The 18,870-nt window shown below is 24.4% G+C and overlaps 2 protein-coding genes across 3 annotated transcripts; both read left to right on the top strand.

Moving 5' to 3' along the window:
- The first annotated feature begins 757 nt into the window (after nt 1-757).
- LOC128955419 (serine beta-lactamase-like protein LACTB, mitochondrial) lies at nt 758-2,170 on the top strand. 2 transcript variants are annotated; one of them, XM_054301087.1, is made up of 4 exons: nt 758-1,548; nt 1,600-1,632; nt 1,707-1,790; nt 1,877-2,170. In XM_054301087.1, the coding sequence occupies exons 1-4, from the start codon at nt 843-845 to the stop codon at nt 2,113-2,115; spliced, it is 1,062 nt and encodes a 353-aa protein (XP_054157062.1). In that variant the 5' UTR covers nt 758-842; the 3' UTR covers nt 2,116-2,170. The 2 variants fall into 2 exon arrangements, with proteins under 2 accessions (XP_054157062.1, XP_054157061.1); XM_054301086.1 differs by having other exon boundaries at nt 758-1,632.
- A 10,849-nt stretch (nt 2,171-13,019) lies between these two features.
- Nucleotides 13,020-15,274, top strand: LOC128955284 (sphingomyelin phosphodiesterase-like). The gene is made up of 7 exons (XM_054300940.1): nt 13,020-13,120; nt 13,191-13,270; nt 13,337-13,642; nt 13,709-14,154; nt 14,220-14,530; nt 14,617-14,861; nt 14,926-15,274. The coding sequence occupies exons 1-7, from the start codon at nt 13,051-13,053 to the stop codon at nt 15,244-15,246; spliced, it is 1,779 nt and encodes a 592-aa protein (XP_054156915.1). The 5' UTR covers nt 13,020-13,050; the 3' UTR covers nt 15,247-15,274.
- Nucleotides 15,275-18,870: the final 3,596 nt, after the last annotated feature.

Here is an 18,870-nt window from a genome sequence, read left to right as displayed (position 1 = left end):
TCAGATTTTTTTTGAAATAAATCAATAGTTTACTAGTTTTTATGTGTAAAAATCAAATTTAAAATTTTGATTAAATTGCTATTTTTAGAAAACTAATTTATTTTTGAAAAAGTTTGGCAAAATATTTTTGAATTTAACGCGATAGCTAATTATGTTAATTAACTATTCAATATACAAACTAAATGTTTACAAATAAGTTGGGCTAATATACAATACAATACATTTATGTTGATATTGTTATTAAAATTTGAGACATTAATCAAATTATTTATAAATTATATAAAATAAAAATCACAAATAATCAACTTATTGATAAAAACTTAACTATAGTAAATATATTTTTTAAATGAAAATATTTATTTAATTTCAGCTGACATTTGTGTAAACAGATTTAAATTAATTTTTATCATATTATTACCGGTAATTTATACTAATATTAAATTTTAATCAATAAAATATTTGATTCGTATAAATATATAAAGTAAATCAATATTAAATATTGATAATTAAACTGATTAAATATAAGTACCAATGATTAGATAAAATTAAATAACAATATTAAAAGTGTTTTATAAATTAAAGTTATTTTGAGAAACATTAATAATATACTTTATAATAAAAGTATTAAAAAATTAATGTTTTACAACAACAACTACAAAATAATTGAAAATAATAAATAAATAAATATGTTTATAATTAAATTAATATTTTTAATTACATTAATTCATTGTTGTTTATGTCAAACCAATGATGACGATCTGTATCACTGTTTATGTTTAAATGATAGTCAGACACATATTGAACAATCAACTAATAAAACTGTAGACTATTTGTCGCATTTAATGGTAAATCAACTGATACCGGGTGTAGCAGTTGGTGTGAGCCGTTATGGCCGACATATTGTTGACGTGCCGTTAGGTTGGGCCGACATCGAGAACGACGTTCCCGTACGCCGATACTCGATGTGGCGTATGGCCAGTATTAGCAAGTCTTTGACCAGTGCACTGGTTGGCAAACTTATGGAAAACGGTAGACTTAGTCTAAACGAGTCTATCTATAAATACCTAAAACCAGGCATTTTTCCCGTCAAACAATGGAAGGGCAAGGATGTGGACATTACTGTAGGACAGCTTATGTCACATACATCCGGTCTCCCAGTAGACAATTCTGACAAAGACATGACCAAAATATACGAGTACACCAATTGTACCGAATCGGTAGCTAAGTTTAGAAATGACCCATTGATCTCAGCTCCGGGAACTCAGTATAACTATTCAAACTATGCCTACCAAGTTCTCGGAGCCGTAATCGAGTCGGTGACCAATGAAAACTTTGCCACAACTATTGACAAACTGATGCGTGACATACATATGAACGCAACGATGGCCGAGACATACGGAATGGTTGTCAGGCATCGGGTGCACGACTATATACGTAGCGATTCTGGCTATTTGCTGCACCCGACTACCAATAAATCACAGTTGCATCTCATGAATGCAGTTATTTTAGACGATTCACTTACAGTAGAGGCTCAGTGGAGCTCCGGAGGTATGATGTCAAATGTCGACGATTTGCTAACATTTGCTGACTTTATGTTAGACAGCTATTATAATATCAACAATACTAACCCGGGTAACATGCGATAGATTTATGTCTATTAAATTATTAAATAAGTTTCATTAATTTTTTTATTGATATATCTAAAGATTTACTTAAATCGGAGACAATTAACCAATTATGGGAACCGATATTTAAGAAAACTATTGATAAATTTGGAACTCATAAAACTGGTGATATTAATTATTTTAATAATTTATATATTAGTAGTTATTTTTTAAAAAAATAAATATTTTCATTGAAAAAATATATCTAATAGCTCACGGATGGGAAGTAATTGAATTGGACAAACCAATCACATGTACCAATAAATGCCAAATGCCGGCATCTATAAGGAAGGTTATCTGGAAAACGGGTGGTTTGTATGGATTGGCAACTATTATTGTAATACTACCCGAACAACACATTTGTGTTACATTTTTCTGTAATAATTCCAGTTTTAACAATACAGGACTAATTGAATTGGCACTGATAGTGGCCAAACAGTTTATGATGTAAATGAAATGCTAATTTTCTAATTAATATAACAAATTGTTATCAACAAAAAAAACTATTATACCTTAAATTGTTTTGTAAATATCAAACGTTTTACAATAAGATAAAAATAACTCTAATCACTATTAAACTGTTAAACAAATTAAGTTTGTTTTTTTTTCTAAAAATAGTAAGAAATATAAGTTTATTTTTTGCCTTAAATTATTAAGGGATTAAAAATTTCTAAAGAAATAATTTATTTTATTTTCATCTGATATTATGGAAAAAAACATTAGTATTATTAAATAAATACTCTATACTTTGAAAATTATAAGAAAAAACTTCAATAATCAAAATTGCTTTTCTCTAAAATGTTTAAAGATTAGTATATTTTTGCTATTTTTAAAAGATACAAAAAATTTATTATTGAGATAATTGTAATTATAATAATTGATTTGATATTAAAATAAGTTTTTCTGATTCATATTTAAATATTTAGTCTATTTAATTTAATTCATCAACTATTACTACTATTCACACACACACACACACACACACACACACACACACTCACTCACTCACCCACTCATTCAATTTATATATATACTGTAAAAAAATTAATTAATATTATGCCTTAAGTATGCAATTATATACTAAAATTGAAAATAACAATTATATTTTAATGATATCGCTATTACAAATTAAAGCTAAAAGTAAATATTTATAATTGATTGGATAGTTTAGACACAACAAAAAAAAAGTTTTCAATACGACACCTAAAACTTTAATATGATTTTTTTCAATAAAACTGTTAAACAATATCATAAATTGTATACATTATTATAGTTATACATACACACTGTATGATCATTATTTTTATCTAAATAATGAATTTATACGTATAGTAAACAAAAATTATTTGATAAACTATGTTTTGAAATGACGATACAAAATATTTTTCCGCTGATTTTCCTCTCAAAAAATATAATCAATTTTCACTAAAAAAATTTTTTTTGTTGACTACTAGTCTTAGGCATAATAAAAATCAATACTGTATTTTTCGGGTACATCTTATATATAATAATAATAAATTTTGTGATAGTGTTAAGTGAAAGTGTACAAAAATTTCAGTAAACTCTAGTGTAACATATGATATGATAGAGAAAAATCACTTGTGTTTTGTTATGTATTGTATTTGGCAATGAAAAACAATAGCCATTAAAGTGTTGGGGAGTCTAATCTATGCAAACTATAATATATATGTATATACATATACACAATGTCTATGTTTGTGTAATGAGTAAAGTCAGTGAATCAAATGATACCATTATTTGCGAGATTTTATTATAATATTATCACGAGTTTCGGGTAGTTTTTGAAAATGAAAATAGCGATCGATTTTTTGTTGAATATGTGCAAAACAAACACAACATTGTTTCAGTCATATGATATATTTTTATTATCTCTTATATATTATATATAAATTTATATAGTTTTCCTGTGAAGCACATGTCATTAGAGTAATATATATATATATATATATATATATATATACATTATATAAATATAAATATATAGTACTGTATAATTTAGATTTGTTATAAAAACACTATTGTGATTATATGAAAATTTTCAGTTAGCAGTTTGCAATTAACTCTAATATATCTAATTTGTGTTTAAATTTGAATATATGTTAATTGAATTTAGTTTTACAAGTAATGCATAATTTTCATTCATTCATTTTCAACAACAAATAATTTTTTTATAAATACAATGTGTTTGTTTTGATGCAAGGATTATAGCAGATTATTTTTTTTAGCAAAAATTGGATTATTTGCTTATTTAAATATACTATTGGTTTTAATTTACTAATAATTTATAAATAAAGTTGTATATATATACACTATAAAAAAAATTAATACTAGTTACTGATTCATATTTATATCACTATTACCGTAATTATTAAGTTTACTTTTTATTTAATTTGACAAAAATGATAAGTAATAAGTAATAAATTATTGATTATATTTATTGATTGATAACATATATATATAGCAAAAATGTTAGCCATTACAATCAATTTTATCGGTTAGACACTTAATGATTATTTAAGTAATTGAAATTATTAATAATTTATATTATATAGTAATTTAGAAGCATTTACTTACAATTTATCATGAAATAGGTTATTAGTTTTTGTTTGTAAAGTTTGTAAAAATATTATATTATTATAAAAATCCAATAAAAAAATTAATGTTTCATTTGTAAAAATAAATAAATGTTATCATCATTTTTTCCATAAAATCTAATGGAAATTTTTATTTATTAGTTGTTAAAATAATTTATATATTTTTGTATATTTATATCAAAAAATAAAAGTGTTAGAAATAGAATTTTATTTTATCAATTTATTTTATAGTTGAATTTGCATTAAGTAAATGTTGAACAAATAAATTGTGTGCAATAATATTAAATTAATAAATAATACTTGTTTTGTTGTTATATTATTCAAGACCTTTGACATTTCAAACACAAAATAGTAGTGTTAGTGAACTTTTCACTTAAAGTTCAATGTTTGCTATTTTATATTAGATATACTGTTAATACTGTATATAACATTATATATATATATATATATATATATTATAATATATAAGGCAAACATTTGAAAATTATGTCATATTATACTTAACTGTTATGTAAAAACATCAGCAATAATATTATTAAGAATAGTAATGATAATAATAATGTTAATAATAATAATATTGATTATTTGAATAAACATGACTTTATTTTAGTATTTTTATTGGATATATATTAAGAAATATATATACTATATATATATTTATATATAATTTTCATACGATTTATTGATTATATATATTTTGTGCAAAATTCTGGGAATACAGAATCAAAATTTTCATTTTTTTTATTTAAAGCAATTTATCTATAAGTTTAAATTGTTACAAATTTATTTAACTATGTTATTTGAATAATAAAAATCTATACAAATAAATTGCAAATAATTTTAGACAAATAAGTAAAAGAAAAAAACTGATAATCAAACACAAAATGTTAACACAAAGAATAAATATTTAATATAAAACTAATTGAGAATTGGGAATAAAATATTAAATTTTTTTGTTTCTCATCAAATAGTATGGTATTTAACAATAGTTTGGTGTCACATACATACATACATACAGATAGAAAAAATTGCTATTATTTTTATGTGTCAATTGTGAATAAAGTGAATATAATATATATAAAAAACTAAAGCCAAATGACAGGCCTATCAAACAAGTGCTACAAAACAAACTGTGCTTTTACTCTCTGATGTGCTCTACGTATAGCACACTCATGTCTGTCTATTATTGAAACTGTTTGTTGCTATTTTTAGTAACTGTGCCCTAATATCACAATCAATGAGCATAAACTCTATATATAAATTTATATATATCTATATGTATGCTAACAGAGTGCACAGTTAGATACTCTACAGACACATGTAGACACACTCTTTCCTTACATCCGATCAATAATAATATATACAGTATACTCTATATATATATATTTAATGTATATACAATATAATTTATATATATAATTTTATACTGTATATATATATGAGTTAATATAGCAAACAGTTATCTATTTGCTTGTATATTGGTATCTACGGTATACACAGTATTACATACTTTATTATATGAACAGATTTTTTCTCTCTATATTTTTTTCATCACAACAATACCCGCGAAAAGAAAGTCATGACATTTGAATGAACTTCAAGTGATTTTACCAAATATTCTCTATTTTTTAAAAAATAATAAAAACCAAAATTATAACAAATATTTTGATAAATTATCATTTGTTGTTGATGTATAACTATATGCATTTGTTTATAAATTATTATACGAATCCATTAAATGCAATTAATGTATTAACTTTTGTTTGACTCGTGTTATACACTTTATATTGTATATCTATTCTACAGTACAATACTATACAGTTTATGGTATGCTTATAAATCCCGGGCTTAGCCCATAAACAGTATCAGTTATATACAGTATATATATATATATATTGTATTATATAATGGTAGAGTTGTATAATCATAGTACAGTATACTACAGTATATCTAAAATATTAGGAGAAGATATTAATGTACTTAAACATGGATTATTTTCAATAGATTTTTGTTGTTGTTGTTGTTGTCGTTACTGTCAGTTATTGTTTGCTATTTTTGGACCAATATTTTTTTTATATATATAACTATAACTCATCATTAAGTTATGTAAGTTATATTACGGTACAATCATTTTTGATTAACTACTGTCAGCAATAAGTAATTGATATTTTTTCCTTTCAAATAAATTATGCATTCATGGGATTAGAAGTTTTCGATAATAAATTTATTTATTTTTTTCAAAAAAAAAATAAAAATATTATTAATGCATCTCAATATCAATTTATTGTACACATTATATACAGTTTACAATATTTTGTTTAGTATTAATAATACAAAATAATTTAATCAATAATTCAGTATTTATCAATTGAAAGATGATGTTTACTTTTTAGTTAACAATTATTTAATGATTAATTAAATATATAAAACTTATTGTGAAACAATAACTTATAGGTTATTTAATAAAAATAATTAATTTTACTTAAAATACGAAATTATATGTTCAATTTATTTATTTACAACTACATTTATTTGTATTTTGGATTTTATTAAAGATTATTGATAATAATAATAATAATAATATAGTTTTAATAATAGCAAAAAATAGACTATGTTTTGTATAATCTATGAGACAGTAAAAATAAAATATGACATTCAAGAGATTGAAAAAATATAACATAATCTATAATCACTTATTTACAGTAAATATAGTACCGGTATTATCTAATATAGATCTATGTCTATACCATATATTAATATATTTGTGTCCATTACAGAGATTTTTTGTGTACAATATTTTAATAATATATAACAGATAAGTATGTACTATACTCTTGAGTTGAATTATTGGTTGAGTGAAAATAAAGCACTTTTAAAATAAGGTTTTTTATTATTATTATTATTAAATACTGTTTATCATAAATATTATATTTATCGATCTTTTAATGCAATCGATTATTATATAATATATTATATAACAATATTATATTGATATATGTATTTTCTGAGTAATTGTTAATAATTTAGTTTTATATAATACAACAAAAAATATTACATTTAATATGCACACACAGATACCACAAATAAATAATAATAATAATATTATTAATGTAATTTCAATTATATTAGTATATACTGTATATCTCTTTAAAAGTTGTGGTAATATATTATTAGTGTATAATTGATTTATAGACCTAGAATTTGTTGGACAATAATTGAATCATTAGATTAGCCGGTAATCTGGGTTTTTTGAGGCGCCGAGATGTGCGACATAAAGCCCAGTCAACCGATGCTTATAATAACATTATATAATATACAGTAATAAAAATTTATGTATTGACTTATTATTATTATTATTATCCATTACTATTTAACAACCATTTATTTGATTTAATTAAGAAAACCCAACCAACTGACCCCTGGCAATGATCTGTCCATTCACACGCTCGGGCTCTTCAATAATGCTTATTATTACTAATAATAAGTATAGTTATTAGTAGTTCAGTCATATACTGTATAATAAAGTACTTTTAATGATAAAATCGAAAGGCATTTATTATTGACTCGACTTTGTTTTGTTAACTACAGTATTGGTTCACATTTACCAAAATTAATGAGATATTTATTAATAGAAATGTGTGTTTATTAATAGTTTAATCTATAATGTAATCTATTATTACAGTGTATGATGTATTCACCAATAAAATCAAATAAAATTGATTATTTGATTAAAATGTATAAACTTAATATTATCGATTAACATAATTATAATAATATGTAATTTTAAACTGTAGTAATAATGATATTTATTATAATATCAATAAAAAAATATAAAATGTTAATAACAGTTAATAAGTATTTTGGCTGTTATTAACTCTCTAATTAAAACTTATTATAAATCTATTATATTTACTGAAAGTAATTACAATGAAAATAATTCTATTAATTGTTTGAAAAATGAACTTGATAAAAAAATATATTATGTTAATTTTAATATATATATATATATTGAATCCAATTAAAAAATTGCTTGTCATTAAATTATAATCAAAATAATACTCTATATATATAAATTATATACTCTATATGTGTAAAAAAGGATGAAAATAAATGCCTCCCATTTTCATAACAATTTTTTACTCACCAGAGCTCATCATTTTTTATACATTACATAAATTTTCACAATCGGAATCTTCTAATAAAAATCTAAACGACATATTAATAGTAATAATAATTCAACATATAGTACATAATAGTGTAGAATTTTTCCATAAATTTATTGCTAAATAAATATTATAAATTATTATTAAGTATTACGAAATTAATAATATGATGTCTATGATTATCATATAAATATATTATACGTGTTATTTTTTTCAATAGTAAATAAAATCTTGTTTTTATTTGTCACACAATTTAAAAGTATGGATAATCATGTACTACATAAGCACTTTAAATCCCGTTTATACTGTACTAACGGTTTTATGGTTTGTCAGAAAATCATTTACATATTCCGGATATTAAATGGTAAACATTTTTTTTTTAAATATTCATAATTTGTAGACTACCTCTAGTTATACCTAAATACCTAACTTATCTTAGTTTTATAACAAACATTTCTATTTGGATGATAATAAAATATGGTTCACAATTATTACACAACGTTTTTATTGTTAATATCTAATAATGTCTTATTTATATTTTATCTGAAGTTATATTCGTTAAATTTATTTTTATATTTATAAATTATTTCAAATATTTATTTTGTTTGAAAGTTATGTAAAATAAAATTTATTTTATTATTATTATTATATCTGAAATTTTAATATTAAACCTAAGGCATTATATTTATATTTCTTTTTATTTATTTATTTTCTAATATTATACTATAAAATTTTATGTCTATATTAAACTTTTATAACTTAATCAATAGTTTGTGAGCTAATGAGTGAAAATATTTGTCAAATAAAATAAAATTTATTTTATTTTGTTGTTGGCTTTCAATTTGTCTTCAATGAATGCCGTAAAATATAATAATAATATTATTATTATATTTATTTAACATATTATTATTATTATTATTATTATTATTATTATTATTATTATTATTATATAGACTAGAAATTAGTGCTAAAAATAGATGTTTTTATCACTTTTAGCTTTTAATGATCACAATTTTCGCTTTCATAAAACTACTTTTACATACAATAAAATGAATATAATTATTATCAAATAATACTCTATATATTTACTCTATATTTATATAGTATATAGTAATAATAATAATAATTGTTTCTGTTTATTATCATCAAATAACATAAAAATGTTATATAAAATTAGTGTTAAAACAAACAGTGTGTATTGAATTTGTCATTTACAATCATTAGTGACTTGTTTTATATGATATAAATACAATAATAATTGTCTTTCAAAACAACAAGTTATGTCTAATTGTATGATATTTTTTTTTGCCATTAGAAACATTACTTATAATAGCATTTATTCACTAATATAGTGTATAACAAAATCATCATTATCTAATATACTGTATATAATATAATGTTTTCACATTTTACCAAATGTATAATAGTCATATTAATCAAATGAGTTAGATTTGATAAATATTTATTAAAATATTCAAATATCAAATTCATATAATAATAATAATAATATGTATATTTATTTCATTTAGTGAAACTATAATATACTTAAATGCAAATTATTTTTTAAGTTTACAATTTTGGTGTAATTTACATAAATTTATAATAATATTTATTCAAGAATCTAGACTATAGCTGTGTATCCGAAATAAATTGAGAAAATTATATATATATTTTTAAATAACCTTTTTTTGTAAACTGTAATATATACAGAAAAAATGCATATCAGTAATATTTTAAGTGTAAGTTTCCCTAATTTATAACTTAACGCTTCAAATACAATAAAATATTTATGCTAAATATTATATTTTCAAAACAAAAAATATTTAGAAAACAAAAAAAAATCATAAATTATAAATTGATATTTTTAAAGCTTTTAAATATAGTTATTTAAAAAAAAACAGTTGAATTAACTTTCAAATTATCATTTTTGAGAAATTAATATATCCTTGAAATTGATCTAAAATAAGATTTATGATAATTTTAATAATATTAAGTTTGATAAATTTTAAAAAATTGATATGCATTCAAATTGAATAAATTTATTGTTATATACTTATTATTTTTTAAATTAATATTTAATTTACAAGTTTATACAATACATTTGTATTGAATAACATTTAGCAAAATAATAATACGTAGTGATAGCAGATGTCAATCACAAATTATAATATGAATACATTGCTCACAACTGTTGAGATAATAGTAAAGAAAAACTTGTATAAAATAAATACTATATATGTGTTAAATATATATAAAGATATTCAGAAAATATTTGATGTCTTTTCAGATGAAAATTTAATAAAATACAAATAATACAGAATTTTGTCTATTGTGTGTATGTGTGTGTGTGTCCTATAATTTTTTTCAAATAATAAATTCAATGTTTATTTATAGCTATATCAAAAATATAAAGTACATATTCTTTAAGTTATATAAAAAAAGTTTTATAATAACAAAAAACTTGTGACACAAAACAGTTGAACCGCAAAATTTTTTTGACAACATTATTGAAGACACTGTTTGTCGTTCAATAGTTTTTACATTTTGAAACTTATTGATATAGTCTAATATTTATTTTGTCTACAAATCAAAATTTTTATAAAATATTAAGAAAATAAACACATACAACACATAACACATAATAATAATAATTGTAATAATAAATGATTTGAATTTATATATATTTGGATTATTATTAAATCAAAATTTCAGATATATACAGATTGTATTAATATTATAATAATATAATTTATAAATTAAATTAAATACATATTTATTTTATTATATAATAATTCGTTTTTTGATTTTTTTTTGAATTTTAAATCAAATAGATTTATATTGCATTTGCACAGCACCTTAAAATCATATTATAAATAAGATATCAGTTTTTGTTGTTATTATATGATAAATAATTTTTTTATACTTTATTATTCAGTACGATGAATGCAATGACATCAAGTAATGGTAAAATTTACTATTAGTTGAATAAAATACAATAGAAATACAGTAATCATAGAAATAAATGTGTAATTTAAATTTATAATAAAATTTAACTAAAACATTAAATTGTCACATTAGAGATACTGTCATTACTATAATAATAACTATTTATAATAAATATTAAATAGAAAATTTATTTAATATTCATCATTTATATTGTATTGAAAATAAAACATTTGTTGTCTGATAATTCAATATTTTAGGATTTAGTCTAGAATTAAGTATTTTGAAGAAACAAAAATTAAAATAGCAATAAAAGCATTATTTCTGAATTATAACTTACAATTTCTAAGTAATGGTAAAAAATCATTAGTTAAGATTCATGTAAAACTTATAAATCCATTTACAGTATTAAAATGTCAATACATAGCAATTCAATTTAGAAAATCGTATAAACACTTGTATTTGATGTTTTAGTAGACTATACCGTAAAGTGATTTAGGAAGTATTTTTAAACTACATTTACAAATAAAATTACTTAAGCTTATCTAATTATCTAAAAAATATATTTATATATAAATGTCAAATAATAATAATAATAATAATAGTCTATTTCTAATGTATCAATATATTTTTAGTGAAATTAGTCAAAAATAATATAAACTAAATATCAATTTAGAATTTATAAAAATTTATTATATATTTTTAACATAAAAATTAATTTTTATTTTCATTATTCATTATTTCAATATTTTATAAAATTCAGTTATGCTCATAGTTTTATACTGTCTTATAAGTCTAATTAATTGTTGAAAATGTTAATTAATATAAAAAATAATTAAAAATAATTAATAGTTACAATAAATATATCTATATCTATATATATGATATTATATTTAATTAATTAATATTATAATCTAATAAATTTAGATTTTTTTTGCTGTTATCAAAACAACAAATTTAATAACATAAGTGATAAATAAACATAAGTGAGTAACTATACTAATATGTATTTTAATTTTAAATCCTAATTTCAAAGTTTATCATTTATTTGAGGAATATCTATGTATGTATGTACTAATAATCTAATGTTGATATTTAAGTCTAATGTACTTACAGTATAGTTCATTAACAAATTTTAATTGTGATATAAACATTACTACATTAAAGTAAACATAACAATGATTTTTAAAAATTATGATAAATTCAATTATTATTTGTTATACAGAATTTAGTAAAAATACTTAAATGATTATTTAAATGATTTTATTAACAATTTTATAAACAAAAATTTATTTAATATAACATTTTAAAGATATAATATTTCTTAAGAATAAATGCTAAGAATTTAGTTATCAATGATGTTATGTATAATGTTGTGAAACAATGTTTTTTCATAATTTAATCAATAATCAAATAAATACCTGATATTAACAATCTATATATAATCACTGTTAATCCATTTGTAGTAAAACAAGCAAAAAAATGTACTAAAAGATCAAAGTTTGACAATACAGTAAATGTTTAATTTAAATGAAAGAATTTTTTTCAAATCCTATGATTGAAATTGTGATAAAAAAATTCAGCAATTGTTCAAAAAAAAGCATAAAAAGGCAGCAAAATATCAAATTATTTTGTCAGTCAGTCATCATTTTTTTAAGGCTAATCATGACTTCATATATCAGATATTTAGTTATTTTTGTTTTTTGTCTCATTTCATATATTCATACAGAAGATGGTTTGTATTTATCATTATTATTATTCAATGTAAAACTATAATTAAATGTTAATTTTGATTGCACTGTTAGATCGGGCACTGTTGTACAAAACAAATGAACAACTCAGGGATGAATCTTTGGGTACAATCAATTTGGATGATTTGGGAAAAGTATGGATTGTTTCAATAAGATTATATCACAATCATTGATAGCATTATATATATATATTTTTATAGATGTTTACCAAATTGATGGACGATATCAATAACGGTGCTCATGATAGTGATTCCTGTAGCGGATGTAACGTATCCTTGACTTACGCCCGTATACTCATCAAGGATGGCGGCATAATTAGGTTGGTGTCGGGCAGCGCCTGCAAAAATGTCAAACAATCACAACGGGTGTGCAGTGGTGTACTAAACCTAATGTCCGATTCGTTGGCCTTTATCTTTCAACACACAAAACTAACGACACCCGAGATGTGCGGAGCACTGTTACATCCAGACTGTATGACTCAATTGAAACAACCGATGAGTCCGAAAGTATGAAGATTTTTTCATTAATGAAATAAACATTTATTTAACATTTATTATTATTATTTTTTATAGTTGATATGGGAGTTACCATTGCCACCAAAGAAACCGTTCACTCCTAAGACTGGTCCGAAGGAAGAGCTCAAAATGATTCACGTGACTGACGCTCATCTGGACTTGTGGTACACTCCCGGCTCGAACTCCATGTGCAACGAACCCCTATGTTGTCGGTCGACGTCTTACGGACACAACAGTTCGGCCGGCTATTGGTCACAGTGTCTGCACAACTGTGATACTCCCATATCGTTTGCTGAATCGTCCATTGAAGACATGGCCCGCAAACACCAAGACCTTGATTTTGTCATCTGGACGGGCGATAATATACCGCATGACGTGTGGAATACCACCCAAACAGTCAATCTTTTGCATATTGACGCCATGACTAATGCTATTAAATCTTCGTTTAGCGATAAAATGGTGTTTCCCTGTTTGGGTAATCACGAGACACATCCAATCAATATGTATGTCATATAATAGCATTAGTCACATGATTTTATTTGATTATATCTTATTATAAAATGTTTAGGTATATCCCCACTGAAGTGTCAGCCATATCTAACGGAACATTTTCAATGAGTTGGTTGTACGACACACTGGCAGATAACTATTGGTCGAAATGGATTAACACAGAAGCAGCCAAACGAACCTTTAAAAAGGGTGGCTATTATTCAGCACAGGTTAATGAGGCATTGAAGGTGATAGCATTGAACAATGCAATGGCCCAGAGAGGCAACTATTGGGTCGGCTATGATCCGGTCGATCCTGATGGACAGATCCAATGGCTTATTGACGAGTTGGATAGTGCAGAAACACAGGGACAGTATGCTATGATTATAGGTATGTAATAGATATTGAATTATCTAAATGTTTGTGTGTGTTATGACTACACTTGAAACTACATTTGAAATGTATCACCCAATTAGGACATATACCACCGAATGAATGTTATGTAGCATGGACAAATAACTATTATCGTATAATGGAACGGTACCAACACTTGATTGTGGGCACCTATTTTGGTCACACACACAAAGATGAGATACTAGTGCTCTACAACATAGATAAAGACAACAAACCGTATGCCGTCTCACACGCCTACCTCGGCTCCAGTCTCACCACTTATTCCGCCCTCAACCCGGGCTATAGACTCTTCACATTAGATAATAAGGTATGTAAAGTGCATTACATTAAAATATATATGAATTTTCATATTTTTCGTATCATATGATAAGGGAGAGCCGATAGACTTTACGATGTATTACTCGAATGTTACCGAAGATAACATCGAAGGCCGCAAAGTATTGCCGAAGTGGTCGTTCGGCTATTCGGCTAAACAGAGCTATCAATTGGAGTCACTGTCAACCAAATCGTGGGATGAGTTCATCACCAAAGCCAAGACCGACGATAATCTTACGAAAACATATTTCCAGCGTTTCTATCGATTCAGTGAAGCCTTTCTCGTGGAAAACCAGTACACCATTGAAGACATGCGACAAAACCTACAAAATAGAAAAGCCGTTAATCCTATACATGATATCAAATCCGAGTTATAATTATTTAGATAATTATATATATAATCATTAATTTTAAATATAAATTTTTTAGTGTTTATGATATGTGACTACTATGTGATAATTTTTATATACCGGTAATTATTAATCAGTATTATTATATATTGTTTTTTAAATATAGTGTTTAAAATATAAATTACAATATAAATTTACAATATTTACTGTATTAGCGTTTATTAATTTAAATATTTAATTTAATAATAATTATTACTCAAAAGTGTTTTTTTGTTTATTATTTTAACAACAAATTTCAAATCATTTGAAAATTGCTTTTCATTTGAAAGTTATTCACTAATTGAAAGGCACAAAATGTTTACCGTAAATCGCCGGAACAGAAGACACTGTCCTATAAAGTGAAAGATGTCCTATGATCTGAGATCATAGGACATGGTAACCGGTTGTTTTTTAAGTTAACTAACTTAGGACCACTTATGATTTACAGGAAGTATTTGTTATATTGACATCTATTAGTATTTTTTATAAATAAAATTTAAAAAAATCATTTCCTGTTTTAATATAATACATTAAAAGCTTATTTGTTAAGCAATGTGTTAACAAACTTTTTTGTTGTTCAACAAACAAAAATAATTGGTAATAACAATGTCTTATAAATTTCAAGACTTGAGTGATATGTCAGATGACACTGAAGAGTGTAAACCATTAGTGGTAACTAATAAACACCAAAATATCGGTAATGCCGTCAAAAAAACAACAACCTGTACGATAGTGACAGATAATGAAATCCCTACCATTTCTCACAAAACCTTATCTTCGCATAACACCGACTGTATATCAACCGGTAAACCCGAATCGTCAACTGATATACCCGAATCGTCAATCGGTAAAACCGAATCGTCAACTGATATACCCGAATCGTCAATCGGTAAACCCGAATCGTCAACCGGTAAACCCGAAACATCAATCGGTACTTCTATTGGCAGTAAAAAAAACGTTCGTATTGTTTGTCGCGAAAAATTGATATATTAGACAAAATAATTGTTGGTCTATAAGAAAGACATCGAAAGAAACTCTAATCCCAAGAACTAATATAATTCGTTGGAAAGAACAGGAACAACAACTCAGACATCAAGTGAAAGATAAAAATATTCAAACAGAGAGTAGAAGACAATTACCGAAACAAATGAAACCGCAGTATCCAGAGGTAGACGAAGCAGCGTTGAAATATCTTCGGGAACAAAGAGCTAACGATTTGGCAGTTAGTGCTGAAGACATAAAAACTATAGCACTTTTGAAATACAATGAAATGGTACGAAATGGGCTCACGATTAGAGATAAATTTACGGCAAGTAGTGGTTGGATGACCCGGTTTCTGAAGAGAAATAGAATATCTTATAGAACCAACACATCTGTTGGACAAAAAGTACCAAAAAATGCCAAAGAATTAGCAGAAAATTTTTTTATTTCTGTAGACAATTGGAGAGATAATATACAACCGGTTAATGGCATTATTTTTAATCTTGATGAGGTCCCGATGTGGTTTGATATGCCCGGTAATCATACATATAATCAAACCGGTGAAAAAACAGTCAAAGTTGTGACAACTGGTAATGAAAAAACCCGATACACTTTGTTATTGTGTGCCGACAATACCGGTCGTAAATTAAAACCAACTATAATTTTTAAAAATCTTAAAAAAATACCGGAAGTTTGCAAAAACTTAGATGGTATTCATATTATGGTATCTGAATCTGGATCTATTAACAGAGAATTAATGATTAAATGGGTTGATGAAGTGTTTAAAAAAAGACCCGGGGGGTTTTTTGAAAACATCCACAACAATAAAACCGGTTGTCATCGAAATTTGTTGGTAATGGATGCAGCAATGTGTCACAGAGGAGAGGAAGTTAAAGAATATTATTCTATGAATTGTGATACAAAAGTATTGATAATACCGGGAGGAATGACACCTCTAATACAACCAGCAGACGTTTCGTGGAACAAACCGGTGAAAACATTTATATCAAATAAATGGAAGGAATGGATGAGACGGGAAAAGTTACCGGAAGACTTTACCCCGAAAGGTAATATAAGAAAACCGTCTTATGATTTGATAGCCGAGTGGTGTAAGGAAGGATGGGATCAATTGGATAACAAATATATTATTAAAAGTTTTATTGAGTGCAATATAGGCCGTATAAGAAATGATGATTTATTAAACTCAAAATTGAAAGCAGTTATAAATCAAACATTTGTTGAAGAATATAATATCAACGATCCATCAATAGATATTGAAGAACATTGTGGTAATACTGATGAAGAATATGAGGCCAGTAATCAACCGGTTGGTAGTCTTGATGAGGACAATGAGAAACTATTTGATTACATCTAATTAAAATTCGGAAGTACCGGGATTATAAAAAATATATTTTTCAATAAACTTGTTTACCGGTAATATTTATTTTTAAAAAACTGTTATTTTGATTGAATTGGTGTTCAAAATTGATCCGGTTATATATTATAGGTAATATACAATGTGTATGTGAATAATTAATTTTTTATCTAGTTTTAAACCTAGATTTAAAAAAATTATTAGGGTATAAATGTTATAATACTGTAACTGGTATGATATTGGATATACGGTTAATATATTTATAATTATAAAATTATAAATTTAATTATTATTAAATTTACCAGTTTAAAAATACATTTTAATAAATTAATTTGAATTAAAAGTTTTATAAAACTTACATATATTTTTTTATAAAATACATTTTTAAAATCATATAACTCCATTATTAACTAAAAGCCATTTTATAATACTATATATTATGTTAGTTAAGCCTTTTATAAATGTTTTTTATTTGAATTTAAGCTAAATATACTGTTATTTATGTATAGTTAGTTTACATTCAAATTAAAAACATTTATAAAAGGCTTAACTCACATAATATACAGTATTATTATATGACCTATAGTTAATAATGTAGTTATAAGCTTTTTAAAAATTAAATTAAACTTGATGCAATTTTAATTATTGTACTGTACTGTATAATACATTGATAATACTGTACTAACTGTTGAATGCATTGTTTGTTTAGTATAAGTATTAGTAACCGGTTGTTGGATCAGATAATTGGGACAATGAATGTCCCGAAAGTTTTTTCTCGGTTAACTATAAACTTTGTGAACCAATTTCAAGCATCAATAGCTCGATGTCCTATATGTCTTGAAGTTGCAACTCATCCATGTATTCTTAAGTGTGGACACATAGGATGTTATGAATGTCACAAACAGTGGTTCCAGACTTGCCATTGAAAAACTTGTCCTACTTGTCGACAACCGGTAGTAACTGAGTGGTTCCTAACAGCTGAAGAAATGCTCGAACAAGAGATAGGAATACCTAATCTATCGTTGGAACAGTTGATAGAAACTCTTGAAGTTTTCTGTGACTATGGATGTGGCCAAACATTTTCGCTTATCAATCGATTGACACATTTGACTACATGTCCATTGTTTTTGTGTATTCAATGTAAAGAACCGGTTGGCAATCCCGACAATCATAACTGTTACGCAATCGCAGCAGAAAAACTACATATTGTTGAAGTAAAGTTAGATCTCTTGAAAGCACAGATGAAACACAACACC

Source organism: Oppia nitens, unplaced genomic scaffold (assembly GCF_028296485.1).
Source record: "Oppia nitens isolate AA-2021 unplaced genomic scaffold, nextdenovo-longstitch-racon4-pilon3 scaffold2_pilon_pilon_pilon, whole genome shotgun sequence".
NCBI classification, from domain to species: Eukaryota; Metazoa; Arthropoda; class Arachnida; order Sarcoptiformes; family Oppiidae; genus Oppia; species Oppia nitens.
The sequence above is the reverse complement of the archived record's forward strand: the minus strand, read 5'-3'. Positions and strand labels throughout refer to the sequence as shown.

Bases quoted from the DNA above. Each gene is read 5' to 3' on its own strand.
- LOC128955419 (XM_054301086.1), top strand. From the start codon at position 843: ATGGTAAATCAACTGATACCGGGTGTAGCAGTTGGTGTGAGCCGTTAT. The intron at 1,633-1,706 runs GTAACATGCGAT...ATATATCTAAAG, and splicing joins TATCAACAATACTAACCCGG to ATTTACTTAAATCGGAGACA. The intron at 1,791-1,876 runs GTGATATTAATT...TATATCTAATAG, and splicing joins ATTTGGAACTCATAAAACTG to CTCACGGATGGGAAGTAATT.
- LOC128955284 (XM_054300940.1), top strand. From the start codon at position 13,051: ATGACTTCATATATCAGATATTTAGTTATTTTTGTTTTTTGTCTCATT. The intron at 13,271-13,336 runs GTATGGATTGTT...ATATTTTTATAG, and splicing joins ATTTGGATGATTTGGGAAAA to ATGTTTACCAAATTGATGGA. The intron at 14,155-14,219 runs GTATGTCATATA...TAAAATGTTTAG, and splicing joins GAGACACATCCAATCAATAT to GTATATCCCCACTGAAGTGT.